A 25,533-nucleotide genomic window follows, 5' to 3' on the forward strand; every position below is an offset into this window, starting at 1 on the left:
CCATAGTTCATCAGGCACTCTATCAGATCTAGTCCCTTAAATCTATTTGTCACTTCTACTGTATAATCATAAGGGATTTGATTTAGGTCATTTAATATTACAAAGACAAAAAAAAAAAGTAAATACTAGAACAGATGATTCTTAAAGGAGGACAAATACCTTACCAGTGTACCCATGAAAAATGCTCAGTGGTGAACACAGATTAAAACCATAAGATGTTACTACACATCCATCAGAATGGCTAAAATCAAAAAGACTAACAACGAAATGCATGGGAAGATGTGGAGTAACTCACTTGGACACAGTAAAATGGGTAGTCTTTGGGGGAATGTTTTGACTATTATAATCACCTACTCTTTAACCTAGAAATTTCATGCCAACATATTTACATGAGAAAAATGAAAATAAATTCCACAAAAAGACCTGTACAAAATATTCATAGCAGCATTATTTATAATAGCCTCAGACTGGAAACCCAAATGCCTATCAATAGGAGAATGACTAAACAAAGGAGTACTACTCAGCAACATGAAAAGGAAAGAATTGATCTATCCAGCAAAACCTAGCCACAAATAGTAAATAATATATGATAATTTATATGAAGTTCTAAAACAGTCAAAACTATCCTAAGGTGAAGAAAAATTAGAACACTGGTTTCCTCTTTGGTGTGGGGTAGGGACTTTCTAGGGAATTTGTGTGGTGGTGGAAATGTTCTATACCTTGAAAGGGGTGTGGATCACAAAGTGAATCCAAGTGTCAAAAACTGCATAATATAAGATTTGTGCATTTGAATGAATGTAAATTGGCTGTTTAAAAATTAAATGTGGGAGTGGGTATACAAGAAACAAAAATGGCAGTTAATGAAGCCAGGAGATGGGTACAGGAAGGTTCACCATACTATTTTAATTTTGCATATGTTTGGAATTTTTCATAATGAAAAGGAGGGGAAATAGGCTGAAAGCCATAGAAATTTGGGTTTGAATCTATTCAACCCCAAAGAAAGGCAATGCCAAAGAATGCTCAAACTACCGCACAATTGCACTCATCTCACATGCTAGTAAAGTAATGCTCAAAATTCTCCAAGCCAGGCTTCAGCAATATGTGAACCATGAACTTCCAGATGTTCAAGCTGGTTTTAGAAAAGGCAGAGGACCAGAGATCAAATTGCCAACATCCGCTGGATCATCTAAAAAACAAGAGAGTTCCAGAAAAACATCTATTTCTGCTTTATTGACTATGCCAAAGCCTTTGACTGTGTGGATCACAATAAACTGGAAAATTCTGAAAGAGATGGGAATACCAGACCACCTGACTTGCCTCTTGAGAAACCTATATGCAGGTCAGGAAGCAACAGTTAGAACTGGACATGGAACAACAGACTGGTTCCAAATAGGAAAAGGAGTTCGTCAAGGCTGTATATTGTCACCCTGCTTATTTACCTTACATGCAGAGTACATCATGAGAATCGCTGGACTGGAAGAAGCACAAGCTGGAATCAAGATTGCCGGGAGAAATATCAATAACCTCAGATATGCAGATGATACCACCCTTATGGCAGAAAGTGAAGAGGAACTCAAAAGCCTCTTGAAAGAGGAGAGTGAAAAAGTTGGCTTAAAGCTCAACATTCAGAAAACGAAGATCATGGCATCTGGTCCCATCACTTCATGGGAAATAGATGGGGAAACAGTGGAAACAGTGTCAGACTTTATTTTTTTGGGCTCCAAAATCACTGCAGATGGTGATTGCAGCCATGAAATTAAAAGACACTTACTCCTTGGAAGGAAAGTTATGACCAACCTAGATAGCATATTAAAAAAGCAGAGACATTACTTTGCCAGCAAAGGTCCATCTAGTCAAATCTATGGTTTTTCCAGTGGTCATGTATGGATGTGAGAGTTGGACTGTGAAGAAAGCTGAGCCCCGAAGAATTGATGCTTTTGCACTGTGGTGTTGGAGAAGACTCTTCAAAGGTCCCTTGGACTGCAAGGAGATCCAACCAGTCCGTCCTAAAGGAGATCAGTCCTGGGTGTTTATTGGAAGGACTGATGCGGAAGCTGAAACTCCAATATTTTGGCCACCTCATGCGAAGAGTTGACTCATTGGAAAAGACTCTGATGCTGGGAGGGATTGGGGGCAGGAGGAGAAGGGGACGACAGAGAATGAGATGGTTGGATGGCATCACCAACACAATGGACATGGGTTTGGGTGGACTCTGGGAGTTGGTGATGGACAGGGAGGCCTGGCGTGCGGTGATTAATGGGGTCGCAAAGAGTCGGACACGACTGAGCAACTGAATTGAACTGAACTCATCTATTCTAGCTGCAACATAACATTCATTACCTCTATTCCAACATCTGTCAATGAGACTAAGGATAATAATCACGTTTCAGGACTGGTAAGGATTAGGGCTCCTGTGCTTTGGTGAAGAAGGTAGAGAAAGCCACTTCACCAACTATTTCAGCCTGGAGATGTACAAAAGTTTTGAAACAATGGGCAACGTGGTGAATGTCAGTAATTGAGGTTAGGCTCATGGAGGCCTTGAATCAAGGCAGTTGTAATCCATTAAATATTTTTATATTTTAACCCAAATTTCAGAGTTCATATTTTAACTTCAAATATTCCAAGAGAAATAGAGAAGTGATAAAAATAAAGTTTATCAGTCATGTTAAGATTATTAGTCTAAATCTGTTATCATAAGGAAACAGCGAATTGAGTAGACTAAAAGAAGACAGGCTATCTAAGGCTAGGTTCTTAACTGGGGAGCAAATGAGGGTAAACAGTAAATCACTGCTGAGTTCTGCAATTCAAACTGGAAGAGAGGATGGCAGTATAAACATACAATTGAAAAGGCACACAATTCTAATACGAATTGGTAGAGTTTGGTGGCATGACAGGAAGAAAAACGTTATCGGGAAGACCCTGTTAGAAAAGTCAGACTTTAGACTTTCCCTAATTAACTTCTCATCTTAATTTGAATCATTTCCTTGGGGGATGACTTCCTCCTGGTTAGATCAGGTTCTCTTAGTACACATTGATAGAACCATGTTTTGTTACTTCTTCAGAACTTTCATTTGTTGTGGTTTATAATTGTATGCCTTCTCTCACTGACATCTATGAGAAAGGGTTTTGTCTGGCTTTACTTGCCAGTATCTCCCAAGTACCAAATACCGTGTGCCTGGCACAAAACAGGTGCTCAATATTTGAATAATTCTGAATTCAAAGAGGAAATGAAAACTGTCAGTCAAACTAAAGGATAAAGGAAAATGAGAATATTACATTGTCCTGAAGATTGTGTGGATCACAATAAACTGTGGAAAATTCTGAAAGAGATGGGAATACCAGACCACCTGATCTGCCTCTTGAGATATCTGTATGCAGGTCAGGAAGCAACAGTTAGAACTGGACATGGAACAACAGACTGGTTCCAAATAGGAAAAGGAGTACGTCAAGGCTGTATATTGTCACCCTGCTTATTTAACTTATATGCAGAGTACATCATGAGAATCGCTGGGCTGGAAGAAGCACAAGCTGGAATCAGATTGCCGGGAGAAATATCAATAACCTCAGATATGCAGATGACACCACCCTTATGGCAGAAGGTGAAGAGGAACTCAAAAGCCTCTTGATGAAAGTGAAAGTGGAGAGAGAAAAAGTTGGCTTAAAGCTCAACATTCAGAAAACGAAGATCATGGCATCCAGTCCCATCACTTCATGGGAAATAGATGGGGAAACAGTGGAAACAGTGTCAGACTTTATTTTTTGGGCTCCAAAACCACTGCAGATGGTGATTGCAGCCATGAAATTAAAAGACACTTACTCCTTGGAAGGAAAGTTATGACCAACCTAGATAGCATATTCAAAAGCAGAGACATTGCCAACAAAGGTCCGTCTAGTGAAGGCTATGGCTTTTCCTGTGGTTACGTATGGATGTGAGAGTTGGACTGTGAAGAAGGCTGAGCACTGAAGAATTGATGCTTTTGAACTGTGGTGTTGGAGAAGACTCTTGAGAGTCCCTTGGACTGCAAGGAGATCCGTCCTGGGATTTCTTTGGAAGGCATGGTGATAAAGCTAAAACTCCAGTACTTTGGCCACCTCATGCAAAGAGTGACTCATTGGAAAAGACTCTGATGCTGGGAGGGATTGGCGGCAGGAGGAGAAGGGGACGACAGAGGATGAGGTAGCTGGATGGCATCACTGACTCGATGGACGTGAGTCTGAGTGAACTCCAGGAGTTGGTGATGGACAGGGAGGCTGGCGTGCGGCAATTCATGGGGTCGCAAAGAGTCGGACATGACTGAGTGACTGAACTGAAGACTGTGTGCAAAGCTAGTCTAAAAGAGGAAACTCACAGCTTTACATCTTTCTATTTCATACTTAAATTGAAGAAAGTAGGGAAAACCACTAGACCATTCAGGTATGACCTAAATCAAATCCCTTATGATTATACAGTGGAAGTGAGAAATAGATTTGAGGGCCGAGATCTGATAGAGTGCCTGATGAACTATGGAATGAGGTTCATGACATTGTACAGGAGACAGGGATCAAGACCATCCCCATAGAAAAGAAATGCAAAAAAGCAAAATGGCTGTCTGGGGAGGCCTTACAAATAGCTGTGAAAAGAAGAGAAGTGAAAAGCAAAGGAGAAAAGGAAAGATATAAACATCTGAATGCAGAGTTCCAAAGAATAGCAAGAAGAGATAAGAAAGCCTTCTTCAGCGATCAATGCAAAGAAATAGAGGAAAACAACAGAATTAGAAAGACTAGGGATCTCTTCAAGAAAATCAGAGATACCAAAGGAACATGTCATGCAAAGATGTGCTCGATAAAGGACAGAAATGGTATGGACCTAACAGAGGCAGAAGATATTAAGAAGAGATGGCAAGAATACACAGAAGAACTGTACAAAAAAGATCTTCATGATGCAGATAATCACGATGGTGTGATCACTGGCCTAGAGCCAGACATCCTGGAATGTGAAGTCAAGTGGGCCTTAGAAAGCATCACTATGAACAAAGCTAGTGGAGGTGATAGAATTCCAGTTGAGCTATTCCAAATTCTAAAAGATGATGCCGTGAAAGTGCTGTACTCAATATGCCAGCAAATTTGGAAAACTCAGCAGTGGCCACAGGACTGGAAAAGGTCAGTTTTCATTCCAACCCCAAAGAAAGGCAATGCCAAAAAGTGCTCAAACTACTGCACAATTGCACTCATCTCACACGCTAGTAAAGTAATGCTCAAAATTCTCCAAGCCAGGCTTCAGCAATATGTGAACCGTGAACTTCCTGGTTTTAGAAAAGACAGAGGAACCAGAGATCAAATAGCCAACATCTGCTGGATCATCGAAAAAGCAAGAGAGTTCCAGAAAAACATCTATTTCTGCTTTATTGACTATGCCAAAGCCTTTGACTGTGTGGATCACAATAAACTGTGGAAAATTCTGAAAGAGTTGGGAATACCAGACCACCTGATCTGCCTCTTGAGATATCTGTATGCAGGTCAGGAAGCAACAGTTAGAACTGGACATGGAACAACAGACTGGTTCCAAATAGGAAAAGGAGTTCGTCAAGGCTGTATATTGTCACCCTGTTTATTTAACTTATATGCAGAGTACATCATGAGAAACGCTGGACTGGAAGAAACACAAGCTGGAATCAAGATTGCCAGGAGAAATATCAATAACCTCAGATATGCAGATGATACCACCCTTATGGCAGAAAGTGAAGAGGAACTGAAAAGCCTCTTGATGAAAGTGAAAGTGGAGAGTGAAAAAGTTGGCTTAAAGCTCAACATTCAGAAAATGAAGATCATGGCATCCGGTCCCACCACTTCATGGGAAATAAATGGGGAAACAGTGGAAACAGTGTCAGACTTTATTTTTCTGGGCTCCAAAATCACTACAGATGGTGACTGCAGCCATGAAATTAAAAGATGCTTACTCCTTGGAAGGAAAGTTATGACCAACCTAGATAGCATATTCAAAAGCAGAGACATTACTTTGCCAACAAAGGTTCGTCTAGTCAAGGCTATGATTTTTTCCTGTGGTCATGTATGGATGTGAGAGTTGGACTGTGAAGAAGGCTGTGTGCTGAAGAATTGATGCTTTTGAACTGTGGTGTTGGAGAAGACTCTTGAGAGTCCCTTGGACTGCGAGGAGATCCAACCAGTCCATTCTGAAGGAGATCAGCCCTGGGATTTCTTTGGAAGGAATGATGCTAAAGCTGAAACTCCAGTACTTTGGCCACCTCATGCGAAGAGTTGACTCATTGGAAAAGACTCTGATGCTGGGAGGGATTGGGGGCAGGAGGAGAAGGGGACGACAGAGGATGAGATGGCTGGATGGCATCACTGACTCCATGGACGTGAGTGTGAGTGAACTCCGGGAGTTGGTGATGGACAGGGAGGCCTGGTGTGCTGCGATTCATGGGGTCGCAAAGAGTCGGACACGACTGAGCGACTGATCTGATCTGATCTGATTTTTAAATAAAAATAAATGAATTAAACTTTCTATTGAATAAATCAGGAGACAAAGAATGAAAAAAGTAATGTAACAAAATCAGAATTTTTGAAAAGGCCAGTAAAATAGTTACCCACAAGGCTAATCAAAGGACAATGAAAACTCAAATGCATGTTTAGAATAAACAAAGTGATATAACAACAGACGAAATAAATTGAAAATATGGTAAAACACTATGCACAGTTCTGACGAAATACATTAGAACGTTTAAGTAAAATGGACACGTTTCTAGAACAATGAAAAGCCAAACAAAAAAAAATCTGAACAGTAACTATGATGAGTATATACGTAGGTTCATCATACAGTCTACTCTTCTGTATGTTTAGATTTTATAAATAAAATGTTTAAAAATATGCTTTCAAGAAGTAATGCTTTCCCCTGTCTGATAAGGACTAAATTTGCTCAACACTGCTACTGCTAAGTCGCTTCAGTCGTGTCCGACTCTGTGCGACCCCATAGATGGCAGCCCACCAGGCTCCCCGGTCCCTGGGATTCTCCAGGCAAGAACATTGGAGTGGGTTGCCATTTCCTTCTCCAATGCATGAAAGTGAAAAGTGAAGGTGAAGTCGCTCAGTCGTGTCCGACTCTTAGCGACCCCATGGACTGCAGCCTACCAGGCTCCTCCGCCCATGGGATTTTCCAGGCAAGAATACTGGAATGGGGTCCCATTGCCTTCTCCGTGCTCAACACTAACAGTAGCTAACAAGTCGATCCAACCAACACACAGGAAATGTCCAACAAGAAAGGGGTCCCTGATTGGTATAGCCGGGTTTAGCTAACTCAGGTGGTAGGGCAAGAAGGATTCGGCTCGCCTCATCCAGAGTGCCACGCGCCTGCGCAGGTGAGGCTGCTCAGCTAACTGTTCGAGGGCGGAAGCGCGGGTGCCCTGAGCCACGTGACCACGGGTGAAAGGGGGCGGGGCGCGCGGGACGCGCTGCCGCGTAGTCGCAGACTGAATGGGCGGCGGCAGAGCATGTGTGCTTCACTGAGGTTGCTAGTCTGCTGGGACCCGAAGGTTGAATGTCTCTGCGTAGCCGGATCGTGAAGCCGGCGGCTGCGAGAACGCGGCGGCGGCGGAGGAGGGAGAGGGCAGCCGGAGACAGGCCGGGCGCCCCTTTCCGAGGCTGACGGCCTCCGGCTACGCAAGAGTCATGGCATCGCTGGCAGATCGAGTACGGGGCAACGGGCGCATCGCGGCCGGGCTCCTACTCAACCTACTGGTGTCCATCTGCATTGTGTTCCTTAACAAATGGATCTATGTCCACTACGGCTTCCCCAACATGAGCCTGACCCTGGTTCACTTCGTGGTCACTTGGCTGGGCTTGTACGTCTGCCAGAAGCTGGATATCTTTGCCCCTAAAAGTCTGCCGCCTTCCAAGCTCCTCCTCCTGGCCCTCAGCTTCTGTGGCTTTGTGGTCTTCACCAACTTATCTTTGCAGAATAACACCATAGGCACCTATCAGCTGGCCAAGGCCATGACCACGCCAGTAATCATAGTCATCCAGACCCTCTGCTACAAGAAAACCTTCTCCACCAAAATACGGCTCACGCTGGTAAGTAGCTTCAGGCGGGTGAGGTGCGCCTCTAACAACTCACCTGGACCATCTTTCTCCCCCGGGAAGTTTGCGTAACCTTGCGCCATCCTCTTTCCCATGATCGTAAAATCCACACTTGAGTCATTTGTGAACTTCACGCTTATTTGGGAAAGGTGAAAAAAAGCCATCTTGGCGCTCTGTTGGGCTTTCAGCACAGTAGACTGTACTTGTGTGAGTTTTAGTAACTACTGTTTGATGGAAATCCTTATGCTGTGATTTCTGAGTAAGAAAGAAAGCTGTATTGAGTGATGCAAATTCGTATCGGATTAAGTGGAAAATCTCAAACTGACTTTATGATAAACGTTAAGTGTCTCTCAGGATATGTTTGTGTTGACATGCTGCAGAGGTTTCATAGTCTTTACATAAAAAAAGATGGGCTAAAATAATTTTAGTACTTCATAACTTACAGAACTTAAAATCTTAATGCTTTTTTTGTTATACCCTTGTGTTTATATGTTGTTTAGACACTAGTTTTGTAGTCCACTTACTCCGATGTGCTCGCATGTGGTATTTTCATGCAAAGTGCAATGCATCGACTCATTATTTTACCCAGAATTTTAAATAAAATTAAATGTGAACAAAAATATAGAATTATTTTATTCAACTTTGAGGAAGTAGGATTAACAGTTCTTTTTTTTTTTCACATGGAAGAATATTTGTAGAGGTTCATTGTTTCCTAGTGGCATTTTTATGGTTAACCTTGTAAGACACTGTGAAAGGAATACAAATTTTATGTCTCATAAATTTAATCTGAACAGCATCTACTTCTTTTTCTTTACAGATTCCTATAACTTTAGGTGTAATCCTAAATTCTTATTACGATGTGAAGTTTAATTTCCTTGGAACGGTGTTTGCTGCTCTTGGTGTTTTAGTTACATCCCTTTATCAAGTGGTTGGTAATTTTTTTTTTCTTTATGTGCCTTTTAGCAGGTTTCATAAATTTTGAAGCTGTGCCCCAAGGTTTAGGCAATACAGTATAGAGACAATAGACTGTTGGGAAGAAAGCATAATTGCATAAATTGTCTGACTCAAGTTGAAGAGAAGAAAGGAGACAGAAATGTGGGTGTATGGTGTTCACCAAGTGTCTCCCTACCTGTCTGTAAGTGTATAATACCCACACTTCACAGTCTGAGTTTTGGGTGATGGTATAATGTTTTTGGGAAATCCTTACAAAATGAGTAATAAGACTTTTTTACTTGAGGATTGTGTTCATGGGTTTTATGGTATTTATCATTTACTCTTTAATTATGATGTTACTATGAAGGAGTAAGTACAGATCCAAAAAATTGAACAGGAAAGGAAAATTTCAGATTTTGTAAATCTTTACCTCAAAAGATATGCTGCTGTTACAGCTTATATATTCTAATGATTTGTCTCTGTCAGTATTTTATAGCAATGAGTATCTCACTTCTTGCACTAGCCTGATGCCTTGCCTGTGGGAGGCATTTACTGAAAAGTTGTTCATGGATTTATTTCCTTCATTACCATAAAATCTCAACAAGTATTTTTTGTTTGTTTCTTATATAGTGGGGAAAAGAATAATGAATGACGAAGGGTACAGTGAAACAGTATTTTCTCTATACTGAAAACCTTGGACTGAAAATTCTGGGTATGCCTGCATGGGGAATCAGAGCCAAATGTGTGATCAATTTTACTTTGTTCACAAGCATCCACTAGTTGTAAACTAAGGCATTTTTATTATGAATGTTAGGAATTTAATAATGCAGCCTTAGCATTTTCTAGTACTGGTTAGTTCAGAAACATTGTTATATGAAAATTCTGGGGTTGAATAAGTTTCTTAGTGGCAGAGAAGCAGTTTAAATAAAAGAGAGCAGTGACATGAAAGGATGGAGCACCCACTCAGTCTTGTCACTTGGCCCCAAGATATTCTTTTACTCCAGAGAGAAATCAGAGGAAGCTCAGGTTTGTGCTTTAAGAAAACTGCATTTGGGCATACTTCAATGAGTTTAAATTTTTAATTAGATACTATTTATCTTTTTTGTTAAATGGACTTTTTGGATTCAGTATGAATTATTTGTTAGAGCAAGAAATTTTATTTGTTGAACGTTAGAGTTTCTTGTATCCTTTACGTATAACTTCAATTCAGAGTACTCATAGTACTCACTGGCCATGCCAATATGACCATTTTTGTTCACACAAGTTTCAAAATTGCTATAGATTGGAATCAAAGAATTCTGTATCTCTCAGGTAGATATTTGAAATGAGATTGACTAAGGAATGATTGTAGACTAGACTAAGTTATGGGCAAAGTTTTTGATTATTGGTAAATGGTAAAGTTATGGTTACAGAATAGATATATTCCCCAAAAAATTCATTTTAAGCAAAGTTGTATTTTCCTATTGTATCCTTGTATAATTTCCAAGTTATTTCTTCTCATACAACTAGGGCATTGAAAGGAATTAAGAGATGAGTTAAGAGCTGAAAGAGTTAAGATGAATTAAGAGCTGTTAGATTTAGTTGTAGAAAGATGATTGAGTCTTTCCTCCATTCAGCAGACATTTTTTCTGCTTTATACTCAGCCTTGATACAGAGATGAAAAGCAGCTATAATCCAGTATCGAAGAAATGCATGGAGAAGGCTGATCACAGGTAGTGTAGCTCAGGGTATGAGGAAAGTTCTGAGGAACACCATGGAAAGAGAGACAGTTCTGCAAGGAGGTGGTGGTGAGGTAAGGCTTTATGGGAAAGTTCAAATTGAAGAACGCATAGGAATTTGCTTAGCAGAGTAATATAGCAGAGGTCTTTCTTTGCAATGATGTGTGAAAATACAGAGCATTTTTGGAGAAGTTGGTTCTTTTTGGTGAGACTGGACTGTAGTTGCATGGTGGAAAGACAAGGCTGAGGGGTGGGTGAGACCAGATGGCACAGTCTTGAGTATCATGTGGAGGAAGTATACCCTTGATCTTGCAGACACCAGGACTGGAGTTCAGAGAGGGCAGTAACTTGATCATTTCCTATGTTCTAGAAACTTCTGGGGGCAGTGAAGGATGAATAAAAGGGAAGACAGGTTGACAGGCAGAGCAGTCAGAAAGTGCTCCATGGTTTAAGGGGAAGACAGGAAGGACATGAACAAGGACAGTGGTACTGGACATGAAAAGGAAAAACAAACTCCAGACACCTTTTGGAGAAAGAAGTAGTAAGACCTAACTGAATGTGAGAGTGCAGACCCTACTGAAAATGAGTCTGATCCTTGGAGGAGATTGTATCATTAATTATTGGAGCAACACAGGAGGAGCTCATTTGGGGAAAAAAGTAATCAGCTTAATCTTAAATAAGCTCCTGCAGATGATCTAAGTGAAATGATCAGTAAGCTGTTAAAGGAGTGACTTAAAGGATGCTCAAGGAAGAAGGTCAGAGCTCTAGGTGTCAGTGGTAGGAAAAGGTAAGTTGGGGAGGTAAGAGGAAAGCCAGACCTCTCCCTTACAGATAGTAGGGAAGGAAGAGGTGAGTGAGAAAGCAGCACAAACCAGAGGTCAAGTTCTTCCAAGAGCAGTTGCAGTTTCTGCAGAGGGCTCCAGCTGGAAGGGGGACGAGGGCAGTCCATCAGTGTGGCTGCTGGAGGTGAAGGTGCCCTGTTGGGGGGCAGTTTCATGAGAAGGGTGACAAGCAGAAGCCAGGCTGCGCTGCAGTGAGGGCAAGCGGAGGCCTGAGAGTCACCACCATTCCAGCTGGGCCTGCTACCTCGTATCAGACACGCAACTGCCCATAGAGGCTGCTAGGCCACGCAGGGCTGTGCGTACACCCTCTGCATTCATTTTCGCTCACTGTGGTGTCCCAAGCAAAAGAATCAACTCTTTGTCCTTCATGTTCACAGCAGACTCTTATTAAGGCTGGCAGGATAATGCTTCACATTTCCGGCTCTTCTATTTTTGTCTTGGTGAATTTCTATAGACTTAGCATTTATGTAACAGGATACCCGGACCTACAGGAAAAAGAATTATGTAGGAGCAGTTATTCAAAAAAGCCTGGCTGTTCTTGCCAGGTCTTATATTCAGACAGTCCTATCAAACTTTCTTTAAACCTCTTTTTCAGTTATATTTCTGAAGCATTTTGAGAACTGAAAGGGTTTGAGGCTGTGGAGTGTCTGTTCTAAGGATAGCCTTTTTAGGGGTTGTGATTATCTATAGTTTATTAGGGGGGATTTTTCACAGAAAAGTCAGCCATAGAGAGGGAGGTTCCTTCTACTCTGCCACTGATTGAGTTTTCTGAAGTTAACGAAAAGCCCTCACATACCTTTCTGACCACACACGTTGGTGGCCACCTGGGATAAATGAGGTTTCTGTTCGTCTCCAGTTAAGAGTCCGCCCTGCCTCCCAGTCTTCATTTTGGGGGCCATTTTTAGAAAGAAATGAAGTCTGACAGTGCATCTGTATTCCTGCTTATCCTGCTTATGAAGATTAGCCTGCTTATTCCTGCTTATAAATATCCATTCATGCCTAATTTTCCCAAGATCTCTGATACCTATGCATTGATTTTCCATATTTACTAGGATCTGGAGGGAAGAGAGAATTTCTTTTCCTCCTTTAATAGTAAGAAAATCAATGATCAGACATGGAATATAGAAAACTCCTTTTATGCAAGGAACTTACAAGATATACATATATATTATTGATCTTTGATATCTTAGGCATTTCCTCTTCCCTGAGCCCTGCTCCTCATTCCTGTGTTTGTGGCCAAAGTTGCATCTTTTCTTTGTTGAGTACCATTTTTTTTTTTTTGCCTAACTTGTTCTCTCTCCTGAATTTCAGTGGGTAGGAGCCAAACAGCATGAATTGCAAGTAAACTCGATGCAGCTGCTGTACTACCAGGCCCCAATGTCATCTGCCATGTTGCTGGTCGCTGTGCCCTTCTTTGAGCCAGTGTTCGCAGAAGGAGGAATATTTGGTCCCTGGTCAGTCTCTGCTTTGGTAAGTTCTAATTGGGTGGGTGTCTAAGAAACAAGACAGTAATAATTATTAATGCAATTTTTAGTTTTCAGAGTGCTAGCTCAGATCCATTCTCACATTTAATCTTTATAATCACACTTTAAGGGAGGCAAGGTAAGATTTTTTTTTTTTTTAATTTAATTTAATTATGTATTTAGTAGTGATTCTGGGGCTGTTCAGGGTCTTTGTTGATGCGCAGGCTTTTCTCTAGCTGTGATAGGCAGGGGCTAATCTCTAGCTGCGGTGCGCGGGCTTCTCATTGCGGTGGCTTCTCTTCTTGTGGAGGTGGGCTCTGGGGCGGGCGGCTTCAGTAGTTGCGGCCTGTGGGCTCAGTAGCTGGGGCTCCTGGTCTCTAGAACACAGGCTCAGTAGCTGTGCATGGGCTTGGTTGCTCCGAGTCATGTGGGATCTTCCCAGACCAAGGATTGAACCTGTTCTTGCACATTGGCAGGCGGATTCTTTACTACTGAGCCACCAGGGAAGCCCAAAGATGATTCTTTAGATGAAGACACTGAGGCAGAGAAAGGTTAAGGGACTTGCTTAGGGTGCAACAGCTAGTCAGTGGTAAAAACCAGGACTAGAATTCAGGTCTTCTGATGCCTGGTCACTATGCTGAGCATGCCTATTTGTCGTCCAGTTGCTTAGTTGTGTCTGACTCTTTGCGACCCCATGGACTGCAGCACACCAGGCTTCCCTGTCCTTCACTATCTCCTGGAGCTTGCTCAAACTCATATCCTTGTCAGTGATGCCATCCAACCATTTCATCCTGTCGCCCCTTTCTCCTCCTGCCTTCAATCTTTCCCAGCATCATGTCGGCCCTTCACATCATCTGGTGGCCAAAGTATTGAAGCTTTAGCTTCAGCATCAATCCTTCCAATGAATATTCAGGGTCGATGACCTTTAGGATTGACTGGTTTGATTTCCTTTTTGGCCAAGGGACTCTCAAGAGTCTTCTCCAGCACCACAGTTTGAAAGCACCAGTTCTTCAGTGCTCAGCCTTCTTTATGGTCCAGCTCTCATATCCGTTCATGACTGTTGGAAAAACCATATTGGCTTTTCCACTATGGCTGCAGTCACCTTCCACAGTGATGCCAGGCTATATAGCCCACAAATATTTTGGGCATTTATTGTTTTATAATTAAAATATAGCTTTGTTGATTTTATTGTGATAATATCACAATAAAAAGTAGTTTATATTGTATATATTGTTGAACATACATAAAATTATAAAGTGAAAGTCCCCGTGAATCCTGCCACACTAGGATAATCACCTTTACCGCTTTGGTAATGATCATTTCATGGATCTTTTTGAATCCACAGATACATGCATGTGTGTGTATATTTAATTTCATATATATATAACCATATTACTTATGCTGTTTTTATTCTGGGTTCCTTTTCCCCAGCCCCGCTACCCAGACACACTTCATCATCCCATTACCCCACTCCTTCTCCTTGAAGTAAGTCATGTTAACACTCTAGTGTTTGTTCTTGCATATTTTTCTCTGTGCTGTATATACCCTCATATAAACACATAAACATGCCCAAGCATACATACACATATGTATACGTAAATTATACACTTGTTTCTTTTACAAAAGTGGGATCATATTGCACAGATTTTCTTTTTTTTAGAAATTCAAGCAAGGATTTTTTGGGACCCTGCTGTGTTAGCAGGGACTTATGATTTTCTATATCTTACTTTTCGCACTTAACAATGTCTCATAAAAATATCTTCACATCATTCTCTTGATGGCTGTATAATAGTTGCAGTTCTTAACTACCATAAACAATATTGCATAAACAGCCTTGTACATGTGGCCTTATGAACTGGGACTTTTTATTCTGTGAAATAGAGTCTTAGAATGGAATTGCCAGATCAAAGGGGTCTGTACTTTGGGGACATTGTTTTAATCAAGTTAGAAAGTATAGTCCCCCTACTTAGGAAAGGAACTTCTGCTTCCCATACATTTAATGCAGGGCATGGGCATGTCTGTTTTGTTGGTGGTGGTAATTTATCAAACCACTGTAGTTTGGGCACCTTATACTAGGAGGGGAGAGGCTTTATGTGACTGGTCCTCTGACATTTAGAAATGAGGACCTCAGCAGAAAGACCATAAATAAAGGTCAAAGAAACAAGAGCACAGCAGTCTGAGACCACTGAATAAGGGAGAATCACCTTCATTTCTTCCTGTCTCTAGAGGGCATCATTGTCTCAAAGTGTAATTGTGTTTTTAATGATGTGAAGGTCATCAAGAAATAGGCTTGTGACATACTGTAAACTCTGTAAAATTAACAATGATACATTCCTAGAAACAATTTTTAAAATCTTTAAGGGGCAAATTTCTTTTAGTTAAAAATTTAGTGAGCCTCACTGTTGTTTAAAATACGAAAGTAAGGTATTACTGTTTCTAATTAAAAGATTGCAAATCCAACTCCCCTGGTCTAGTTACAACTGTACTGATTTAAAAACTGAGAAAACCCATATGGGACAGAAAGAGTCTTCAAATATGACATGTTTTCTTTGGAATTTAAACTCCGTAATAATTCAAATTGTAACTAATATTTTCTCTGAATTCTATTTCAGCAGTAGATAATGGCTTTATAACCTTTTTAAAATTTTTTATTTTATATTGGCGTATAGTTGATTAACAGTGTTATGTTGTTTTCAGGTATATAACAGAGTGATTCAATATACATGTATCTGTTGTTTTTCAAATTCTTTTCCCAATTAGTTGTTATAGAATATTAAGCAGAATTCTCTGCGCTCTACAGTAAATCCCTGTTGGCTGTCCATCTTCAGTAAAGCAGTGGGTGCATGTCCATCCCAAACTCCCTCGCTGTCCCTCCTCCCCACCCTTCACCCCAGTAACCATGAGTTTGTTCTCTAAGTCTGTGAGTCTGTTTCTGTTTTATACAAAAGTTCATTTGTATCTTTTTTTTTTTTTAAGATTCCACATATCAGCGATATCATATGATATTTCTCTTTCTCTGACTTGTTTTCTGACTTTTAAAATGAAATTGCGGGATATGTGTGGACAGCATGTCCTGCGTGTCTACAGTGGGACAGCCCACTGTCTCCCATCCTCAGCCAAGCAGGTTTACTCATGTCCCATGCACACACCTCGGCTTTCATTCCTCTGCTTTGACCCATACTGTTTCCTGCCCCTGTTATTTCTTTTTCTAATCTAAACATGCATTGAAATCCAAAGATTTTTCTTGCTATTCCAGCCCAAAAGGACATTTCCTGTCTAGAGAAGCCTATATAACCTATTGCCTGTTTGCCTATTAATGAGGTTAGAGCTCAAGACTAATTTTCTCTTCTTGCCTGAGCTGTGCGTCTTGTATCGCACTGTTGTTTAGTTGCTCAGTTGTGTCTGACTCTTTCTGACACCATGGACTGTCCGTGGGAATTTTCAGGCAAGAATACTGGAGCGTGTTGTCATTTCCTTCTCCGGGACTCTTCCTGATCCAGGGATCGAACCCACATCTCGTGCAAGCCTCCTGCATTGCAGGCAGATTCTTTACTGCTGAGCCACTGGGGAAGCTTCATTTGGTTAAGAGGTAGCAGAGCAGAGCCAGTTAGGAGCAGAGACTCCAGAAGCAGACTGCCCTGAGTTTAGATCTTGGCCCTTCCACTTACTAACTGTGTGTCTTAGGCAAGTTACTTGACCTCTTTGTGCTGTTTTCTTGTCTGTAAAAAGGGAAAATATTTTATTCTCTCATGGCTGTTTGCAACAATTAAATGAATTAGTACATGTAATATATTTAGAACAATTCTTGTTGCTTAGTCAGCACTATGTAAATATAAGCTGTGATTATGTTATAAAGATTTTTATGATGTCCTTGAGTGGTTTCTGAAATCTTTGAGGGCAAGAACCCATTGTGTTCCTTATGAGGCCTGGCCTAGTTTTGTGGATATCGAATGAATGCCTACTGATTCAATTTAAATAAGAGTAAAATGAGCAATTCAAAGGAAAAAAGGTGTGAAAGGATATATGCCAATGTATTAACTGCGCTGAGTGGTTGGGATTATAAGAATTCCTTATGAGTTCTCTTCACAGGGAAAAGTACTTTTTCCTATATGTTTAATTTTGTGTATGTGTGGATGGTAGATGTTCTCTATTCTTGCTGTGGTAACCATTCCATAATGGTTGGTTGGTTTATGGTTTAGTTGCTCAGTCATGTCCAACAGTTGCAACCCCATGGACTGTAACCAGCCAGGCTTCTCTGTCCATGGATTCTCCAGGCAAGAATACTGGAGTGGGTTGCCATTTTCTTCTCCAGGGTATCTTTCCCACCCAGGAATCGAACATGGGTCTCTTGCATGGCAGGCAGATTCTTTACTGACTGAGCTACAAGGGAATCCTATTTTGTAATGTGTGTAGGTCAAATCATGATGCTGTACACCTGAAACTTACACAGTGTTGTGTGTCAATTACATCTTGGTAAAAGTAAAAGGAAAAAAATTCCTTATGTTCTTTTTGTTCATCTTTATTTTCTAATTTTTCCATAATGAATAATATTACTTTTATAATAAGAAATTATTACAAAATAATTTTTCACTGGATAGATAAGAAAAACTAACCTGGAAATTTATATTCAGAGTCAGCATATTGTTGAAGAATTTTCCATTGGATTCTGTAGACAAAATTACAGTTTCAAATACTACTCATTCTGCTTTTTTACCCTCAGTTCTTGCTTTCTCCAAACTTGATTATCTCTTTTAAAAAATCTTATTTTGGGAAACTCCCTGGCAGTCCAGTGGTTTGGACTCCACGCTTCCACTGCAGGGGGTTCCAGTTTTGGTACCCTGATCGGGGAACTAGGATCCCACAAGGCACTGCGGTGCGGCCGAAAAAAAGTCTTGTTTTTAATGATTGATAGAAGTTCCTGATGAAGTATATTTTCACTTGATGATTGTAATGATTGCAGCTGCTTTTCATTAATGATTCTTTTGGTTTATTTGTAGCTGATGGTCCTGCTCTCTGGAGTAATAGCTTTCATGGTGAACTTGTCGATTTATTGGATCATTGGGAACACTTCACCAGTCACGTATCCTTTTCCTAACAATTCACAAATGTATAGTCTTTTATATTCTCCAAAACTCTGTCACATTGATTTCTTTATTTGAGTCTCACACTTACTATTGCATGGCCTAAATTGAGTAGATTGGGTTATTTTTAGTCTTTATGGAGATTTAACAAACTGTGAACTGGGGAGATGGGTTAGCTTTCTGTATCATAAATGCTTTTGAATTTTCTTAAGTGAGCTTTTCCCATATCAGAATTAATGCAGAGCACCACTCCTTGTACATAAACATTTGTTGAGTGAATACTGAGGTAATACTTAGGTTTCCCATCACTTTTCAGTTATTGATAGTTTGATAATAATACAAAGGAGTGGTTAATCTAAGTAACAGTAATTTCAGACTAGTCACTCTGACTTGTGAGTTTATTTTTGTACTTGTTTGGCTGGGTGTGCCTGCTTTTCTCAATATTACTTCATATCAAGAAGTAAAGTCATGACTTGAAGATCTTAATCAAACTCAGCTGCCCATTTTTAGCATTTCATCTGTAATGAGTGAACACTGAGCTGTCCACAAAGTATAAAAGCAGCATATTTGACGGCTATCAATAAATAACAACAGTTCTAATAGTAATAATTAAAGAAAAAAAACAAAAGCAACACTTAACTAAATGTTTCTTCTGTGCCAGGCACTGTTTGAAACACCTTCTGTGTATTAACATTTAGTTTTTATAGCAGCTCAATGAAGTAAATTATGTCTTTGTTCTGCAGAAGAGGAAGTGGAGGTGCAGAGGGGTTGAATAACTCACTTGGAGTCACCCGCCGAGAAGTGTGGTGTCCAGGTTTGAACTTGGGTGGTCTAGCCAGGACTTGTGCTGCCAGATCAAGGCATCCAAGTATGTGCCCTAAGAACATCCATTCATTCATTCAACAAATATTAACTAAACGCCCACTGTAAACCATTTCTTGACTTAGTAAATATTCACATACTGAGTATCTACTGTATGTCAGGCACTGAAGATACAGTGGTGAACCGAAGAGACAAAAATCTCTGCTCTCACAGGCTTAAGTTCTGGGGAGAAAGGCTATAAATAAGAAACGAAATGTGCATATGCAGTGTTAGATAGTGTAAAGTGATAAGGAGAAAAAGATGAAGCAGGGAAGGGGTTGTGAAATATTGGGGACAGGGTGAAGTTTTATGGAAGGTAGACAGGAAGGCCTCAGCAAAACAGATACTTTTGAGTAAAGACCTGAAGGAAGTGAGGTTGCTCCACGCAGAGTGGGATGGATAGCATTGCCAGGCAGAGGGAACAGCAGGTGAGAGACTGGAAGGAACAAGAAACCTGTGTGGCTGGAGCAGGGGGAACACAGGGTAGCTTTAGGAGAACCCAGAGTAATAGGGGGTCAAACTGAGCAGAGCTTTTACATGAGATGTGAAGCCGTTGAGCAGGGACAGGACACGATTTTATGTCTGTTTTAGTAGGATCCCTCTGGGCTATTGTGTTGAGAACAGGCAAGGCAAGGATTTTCAACCTCAGTGCTACTGACCTTTTGATCCAGACAGTTCTTTGTTGCAGAGGCCTGTCCTGTCCATTGGAGGATGTTTAGCAGCATTTCTGGCCTCCACTCACCAGATACCAGTAGCACCCTTTTCCCCAATTATGAAAACCAAAAACATCCTTGCCCAGGTGACAGAATCACTCCCAGTTGAGAACTACTGCATTGAAAGGGGCAAGAGATGAAGGGAAGCCATCTGCTGCTGCTGCAGTATGCTAATTTAGAAACTACACTGGTTTGGTACCAGGAGAGTCACAGTGGACGCAGTGAGAAGTGATTGGACTCTGGATATATTTCCAAATAGAGCCAGCGGGTTTTGCAGGCAGATTGGATGTGGAGAATGAGAGAGGAAAGAAGGTTGACTCACCCAGCTTTGAGCCTGAGCCCCTGGTGGAGTACAGTTGCTGTGGACTGAAATAGGACAGCCCGAAGGAGGTGTGGAAGTGGGGAGGAAGACCAGGTGCTCAGTTTGGGGTGAAACAAGTCTGAGAGTTCCAGATCGAGGTCTTGGCTGGAGGTATTCTGGAGAGAGTTGGTGGTGTATAGACGTGGTTTGAAGCAGTGAGTCTGGCTGACATTACTAAGCACACAGGAAGAGGAAAAAATGGTGTCTAAAGACCAAGTCTTGGGTCACTTCAGTGTTTAGAGTTTGCAGAGATGACAGGAGCCAGGCGGAAGGGGCAGTGAAGGAGCAGTTGAGGTGGGAGGAAGGAGGAGAGGGTGTAGAAACCAAGTGAGGAGGAGGGGAGTCAGCTGTGTCCAAGGCTGCTGCCAGGTCAGGTTCAGGTAATTGAGGAAGGGGCTTGGTGAGGTGGAGGCACTGATGATTTTGACAAGAACTTCAGAGTGTCCATGTAGAAGCCGACTGGAAGAAAGTGCAGAATTAGAGGAGTTGGAGATGTTGAATATAGCTTGCTCCTGTTTGTTTGTTTGTTTTTTCCCCTAATTTACAAAAGGATTCACTGAAGAATTTCTTTAAATTTGCCTTTCCTCTCATATAATTATCTTTAACAGACCTTGACCACTTAAAAGAAAGGCTGAGGAGTAAGGAAATGCTGACATGTGGGAGCCAGTGCACTTGAAGATGGCTCATAATTGAAAATGAAGCCTATTTTATTATGGTTATAATTAACATTCTTGAGAAGGTCCTCTGTCCCACAGGAAAAGTACTGCTGTTGAGGCAGGCAAGCACAGGTACCCTGGTGACCTGACCTGTGCTCTCCTGCCCAGGCAGAACTTCCTGGTTGCCTAGTTGGGCTCCGAACAGAGGAGGGAACCAGGACTTTGAGGTTGGACAGGTCCAGGCATGTAGCTGCAGCTCTGCTGCTGCCTCAGCGAGTTGTGGGAGATCTCTGGTCCCACTCTCATCATTTATGAAATGGGGGTCATGGTACCTACATGATTAGGTTGCTGTAAGTGTCTGAGAGAATATGTGTCCAGCACCTGGCCAGTGTTTATTAGGTGTAAGTACCACTGTTAATGGGCTTCTCTGGTAGCTCAGCTGGTGTAGAATCCACCTGCAATGCAGGAGACCCCGGTTCAATTCCTGGATTGGGAAGTTCCCCTGGAGAAGGGATAGGCTACCCACTCCAGTATTCTTGGGCATCCCTGGTGACTCAGACAGTAAAGAATCTGCCCACAATGTGGGAGACCAGAGTTCAGTCCCTGGGTTTGGAAGATCCCTTGGAGGAGGGCATGGCAACCCATTTTTGCCTGGAGAATCCCCATGGATGGAGGAGCCTGGCAGGCTATAGTCCGTAGGGTGACAAAGAATCAGACACGACTGAGCGACTAAGCGCAGCACAACACTGCTCTAAATAGCTCACATACAGGGACCTTACTGGGTGCTCGAAGCCTTGAGTATATTAGCTTAGTTAATCCTCACAATGACACCGGGACAGAGTGGTAGCTCTTTCTAGTATTATTAGGAAGAGTACATGGGTACGTATCAGACATCTGAAATATAATAAAGTACTAATTCATATAGAAAAAACGATTTAAAATTCAGTAAGAATAATTTGTAAAGGTACCAGTTGTGTCTTTAGTTAGCCTTTTAAATAAACAGTGATTTGGAACTGCCTTAATCCAGCAGCAAGTTACAGGCACTAAATTCAACTCAAACATGGACTTTAGAGTTAAATAGACCCATCTATGTTTGACCTCTGGCCCTGCCACTTACTAATTCTGTGATCTAAGTTACTTAAAATCCTCGAGCCTCCACTGTTGTAAACGAGAAGAGTGATTGCAGTGAAGGGAAATACGATGCTTAAATATTATAAAACGGTGTTAGATATGCGCCTGGCACAGTGCCTGGCATGTCACAGGTGCTCATGCTAGTCCCTCCCCTGTCCCCGATTCCCTCCTAAGCTTAAGCACACTGGCTGCGTTGCCCTTGAGTCAGCCCTCTGGCGCCTTACACGTTTCATCTCACTTGCCAAGGGAAGTTTAGAAATGGCTCCATAAAACAGCATCACAAATTGCTCTACAAAAGAGCTTCTCTGTACCTTGTTCTGAATCCCTTTCCCAACTTTGTATTGCAGCCCCTTCTCTCTTCTTTGGGGAGGTCAGCAGGGAGAGTTGAAGGAGTCTCCTGTCACTGATTAATTACTAAAAGCTACCCGAAGAAACTAGGATTCACCCAGGACTTCACTGAAGTTCCTGTTCTTTAGACTTGGGAGCTGCTCTTCAGTCTGTGTTTCATGTACTTCTCTCCAGCCATTGGAAGCCTTTGCTTAGTGTGTGTGTGTGTGTGTGTGTGTGTGTGTGAGGAGAGAGAATACAAAACATCTAGCTTGTTATTCTTTTTTATCCTTATCTATAAACCTCAGCTATAACATGTTTGGACACTTCAAGTTCTGCATTACTTTATTTGGAGGATATGTTTTATTCAAGGATCCATTGTCAATTAATCAGGGTCTTGGCATGTTATGTACATTATTTGGCATTCTTGCCTATACCCATTTTAAACTCAGTGAACAAGAAGGAAGTAAGAGTAAATTGGTGCAACGGCCTTAATTAGGTTTTTGTAGAGAAAAAGTCACCTGAAGACAACAGAAAAAGTATTAGGTGGGCAAGTTACTTTCAAAGAAGAAATGAAAATTATGTTGCAAAATTCATTAAATGATCGTTTACAAAAAGTCAAGCAAAGGAAATTTTATTCATAAATATGACTTACTTGGGAATTTTCTGGTGGTCCGGTGGTTGAGATGCCATACTTCCGCTGCCAAGGGTGCAGGCTCAATCCCTGGTCAGGGAGCTAAGATCCCGCAAGCTGTGTGGCATGACCAAAAAACAATAATAATAAAATTAATTAAAAAGTAAAATAAATATAACTTTCTCTTTTAGAGTACCTTTTAAGAAAAACTTTATCCTCTAAAGCATGGCTCATGCTTCCTTTCAAAGGTTATTCTATGAAGTATATAGAATGGTTTGGTTATATCAAATGAAGTACATGAAATTAAAGTTTTATAATGGTGACAAAGAAATTCAGATCACTGTACCACAAATGTGTAATGGCTTTTAAGGAAAGACACATAGGATTCCTCGACTTGCTCATAGGTGGTCCCCAATGTGAGTTCTGTTATAATTGAAGCCAAAGTATTCAAGTCAGAATTTAAGGCCAGCGTTTCTATTTTAGTTGTTTTAGTATAACTTCTTGCTTTTTTCATTTACAGAAATGACATATGATTGTTAGAAAGCAAAGTGCAGTAAAGGAGATCATAAAGCAAAAACCAGTTCTAAAAGTATTACTCCTCTAGTAGAAAGTGGATGTAAGAAGTTAATGTTATCAAAAAAACTACAGTTTCTATGGGTGTTCTCTTGGTGAGCTCTCAAAACTATACATTAAGTTCAAAAATAAAAGAGCTCCATGTTTAAATAAAGAAAAGACTACAGGAGAAGCTGAGCAGGTTTCTTCTTATCCTGGTGACTGTTCTCCTGGCTTCTTTGAGCAATTCATGTTGATAATTGCTTAAGACTACCTCCCAGCCATCACTCCCCTACGCCCACATGTGAGGTATCTGTGGAGCGCTCTTTGACACTGAAGGGTTTGGAGTGAATTGTGTCAGCCTTTCTAAGTGGGCTAAGGAAAATTCTTGAGCAGCAAGTCAAGGTAGATGTTATCAGAGATTAAGCAGAAACTTGGTGAAGATATGAGGAAAGATTTGAAAGAGAAGTAGAGAAATAGTCAATATTTAACAAGTTCCATGAATTTTTTAAAAGGGATAATTAAATAAATTCTAGGGGAAATACATGATTTTACTTAAGAATATAATAGTGTCACATATTAAACTGCCAAATCTATTACTGGCTTCCCACTCTTGACATTTGAGAATTCAAAGCAGTTGTTGATAACCTCTCACAATAAATTGACTGAGCCAGATAATCCCTCTTATAATATTTCTTTTTCTAAATGTTATTTAGAAACTTCAAGTGAGAAAAAGAGCTCTTTGGAGGATGAAATGTCACATGTATAAAATACACCTTTTAGGACCATTTTTTTTCCCTGGCCTATTTGAAATGCGAAGCCCCACTGAAAATCGATTTTGACAATTTCAATGGATCAGTCAATCTGTTGTGTGATTTTTATGTGTGGTGTTCTGTTATTGTTTTAAATAATTTTGGTTCTTCTCAGTTTCCAAAGATACATTTTATTGTGCTAAGAAATACAAAGTGATTTGTCTTGCTGGATGAGCTTCAGGAGTTATGTCTGTCTAAGGAATATTCTCTGTGTTTTAAATGAACATATAATTGTTTACCAAAAGCTGGAGAAAAGTACTTCAGTATTTCAGAGGATCATTTGACTTCTGTGCACTAACAGCTGAGTCGATTTGTGCCATTTACAGATTCTTCTTAACTGTAAATACACCTTGGCGGGTTATAATAAATGTTGGGGGAGAGTTGTAATAAATGACTGATGTCGATAGGAATTCAAGGAAGGCTGGAGCAGGATAGCGTGGGGTGGGGTGGTTATGGATCTATAAGTGAATAAAGTATATACTATTGGAACTAGAGTCTGATAAACATTTTTTGCCCTGAAGACCGTCTTCCTTTGAAAAGGAAATTCCTGGGGGTAAAATGTACCAGATGATGAGGACCAACCGCGGAGACAAACCAGTAGTAATTCTGTGCTATGGAAGAAAACATGCTGGCTGTCCTTTTGTTAAGGATATAATTACACTTGTTTTTTTGTTGTATATTAGATGACTGTACTGCAGTTTTTACCTGTTATAAATAAAGAGAACCTGATGTTTTTATTTTCAAGTTGCATGTTAGAACCAGTAGAGGAAGGATGGCATCTATGTGTATGCAGGAGTGATGCTGGCCTGTCCAGCTCCCGAATTTGCATCACCTAAGGAAACAGAAGAGGAGGAGATGACAGAGGATGAGATGCTTGGCTGGCATCACTGACTCAATGGACATGAGTCTGAGCAAACTCAGGGAGTTGGTGAAGGACAGGGAGGTCTGGCTCGCTGCAGTTGATGGGGTTGCAAAGAGTCGGACATGATTTAGGGACTAAACAGCAACAACAAAGAAAGTCCTTATCTCTTTTTTAAAATAACCATAAAGGAGGGACATCCCTGGTGGTCCAGTGGTTAATCACCTGCCTTTCAGTGCAAGTAGTGTGGGTTCGATCCCTGGCCAGGCACCTAAGATCCCACATGACTTGAGGCCTCTAAGCCTGTGACACACTACTAATCCCGCATACCGCAACTAGAGTCTGTGTGCCACAAGGGAGATCCGACATAACCAAATAAGTCAAAAAATAAATATTTTTATAAATAAAATCACATAAAAGAAGAAATCCTCTTCTCTGTGAAATGAAGCCAATGTTCTCCTGTTCATTCTTAAAAATACTTTTTAAACCTTTCTAGTTTCAAATCACTAGTCATCTT

The 25,533-nt window shown here is 40.9% G+C and overlaps 1 protein-coding gene across 2 annotated transcripts; it reads left to right on the forward strand.

Annotated features, from left to right (window-relative positions):
• Positions 1–7,420: 7,420 nt before the first annotated feature.
• Positions 7,421–24,894, forward strand: SLC35E3 (solute carrier family 35 member E3). Of its 2 annotated transcripts, XM_027542492.1 has the most exons (5): positions 7,421–8,067; positions 8,891–9,001; positions 12,878–13,036; positions 18,027–18,109; positions 22,468–24,894. In XM_027542492.1, exons 1-5 carry the CDS (start codon positions 7,666–7,668, stop codon positions 22,652–22,654), a joined length of 942 nt encoding a protein of 313 aa, XP_027398293.1. In that variant the 5' UTR covers positions 7,421–7,665; the 3' UTR covers positions 22,655–24,894. The 2 variants fall into 2 exon arrangements, with proteins under 2 accessions (XP_027398293.1, XP_027398294.1); XM_027542493.1 differs by lacking the exon at positions 8,891–9,001 and having other exon boundaries at positions 7,428–8,067.
• The last annotated feature ends 639 nt before the right edge of the window (positions 24,895–25,533 follow it).

This window comes from Bos indicus x Bos taurus, chromosome 5 (genome assembly GCF_003369695.1).
Source record: "Bos indicus x Bos taurus breed Angus x Brahman F1 hybrid chromosome 5, Bos_hybrid_MaternalHap_v2.0, whole genome shotgun sequence".
Taxonomy (NCBI): domain Eukaryota; kingdom Metazoa; phylum Chordata; class Mammalia; order Artiodactyla; family Bovidae; genus Bos; species Bos indicus x Bos taurus.

Coding starts and splice junctions, on each gene's coding strand:
- SLC35E3 (XM_027542492.1), top strand. CDS start 7,666: ATGGCATCGCTGGCAGATCGAGTACGGGGCAACGGGCGCATCGCGGCC. Junction 9,002..12,877: donor TTACATCCCTTTATCAAGTG/GTTGGTAATTTT, acceptor CCTGAATTTCAG/TGGGTAGGAGCCAAACAGCA. Junction 13,037..18,026: donor CCTGGTCAGTCTCTGCTTTG/GTAAGTTCTAAT, acceptor GTTTATTTGTAG/CTGATGGTCCTGCTCTCTGG.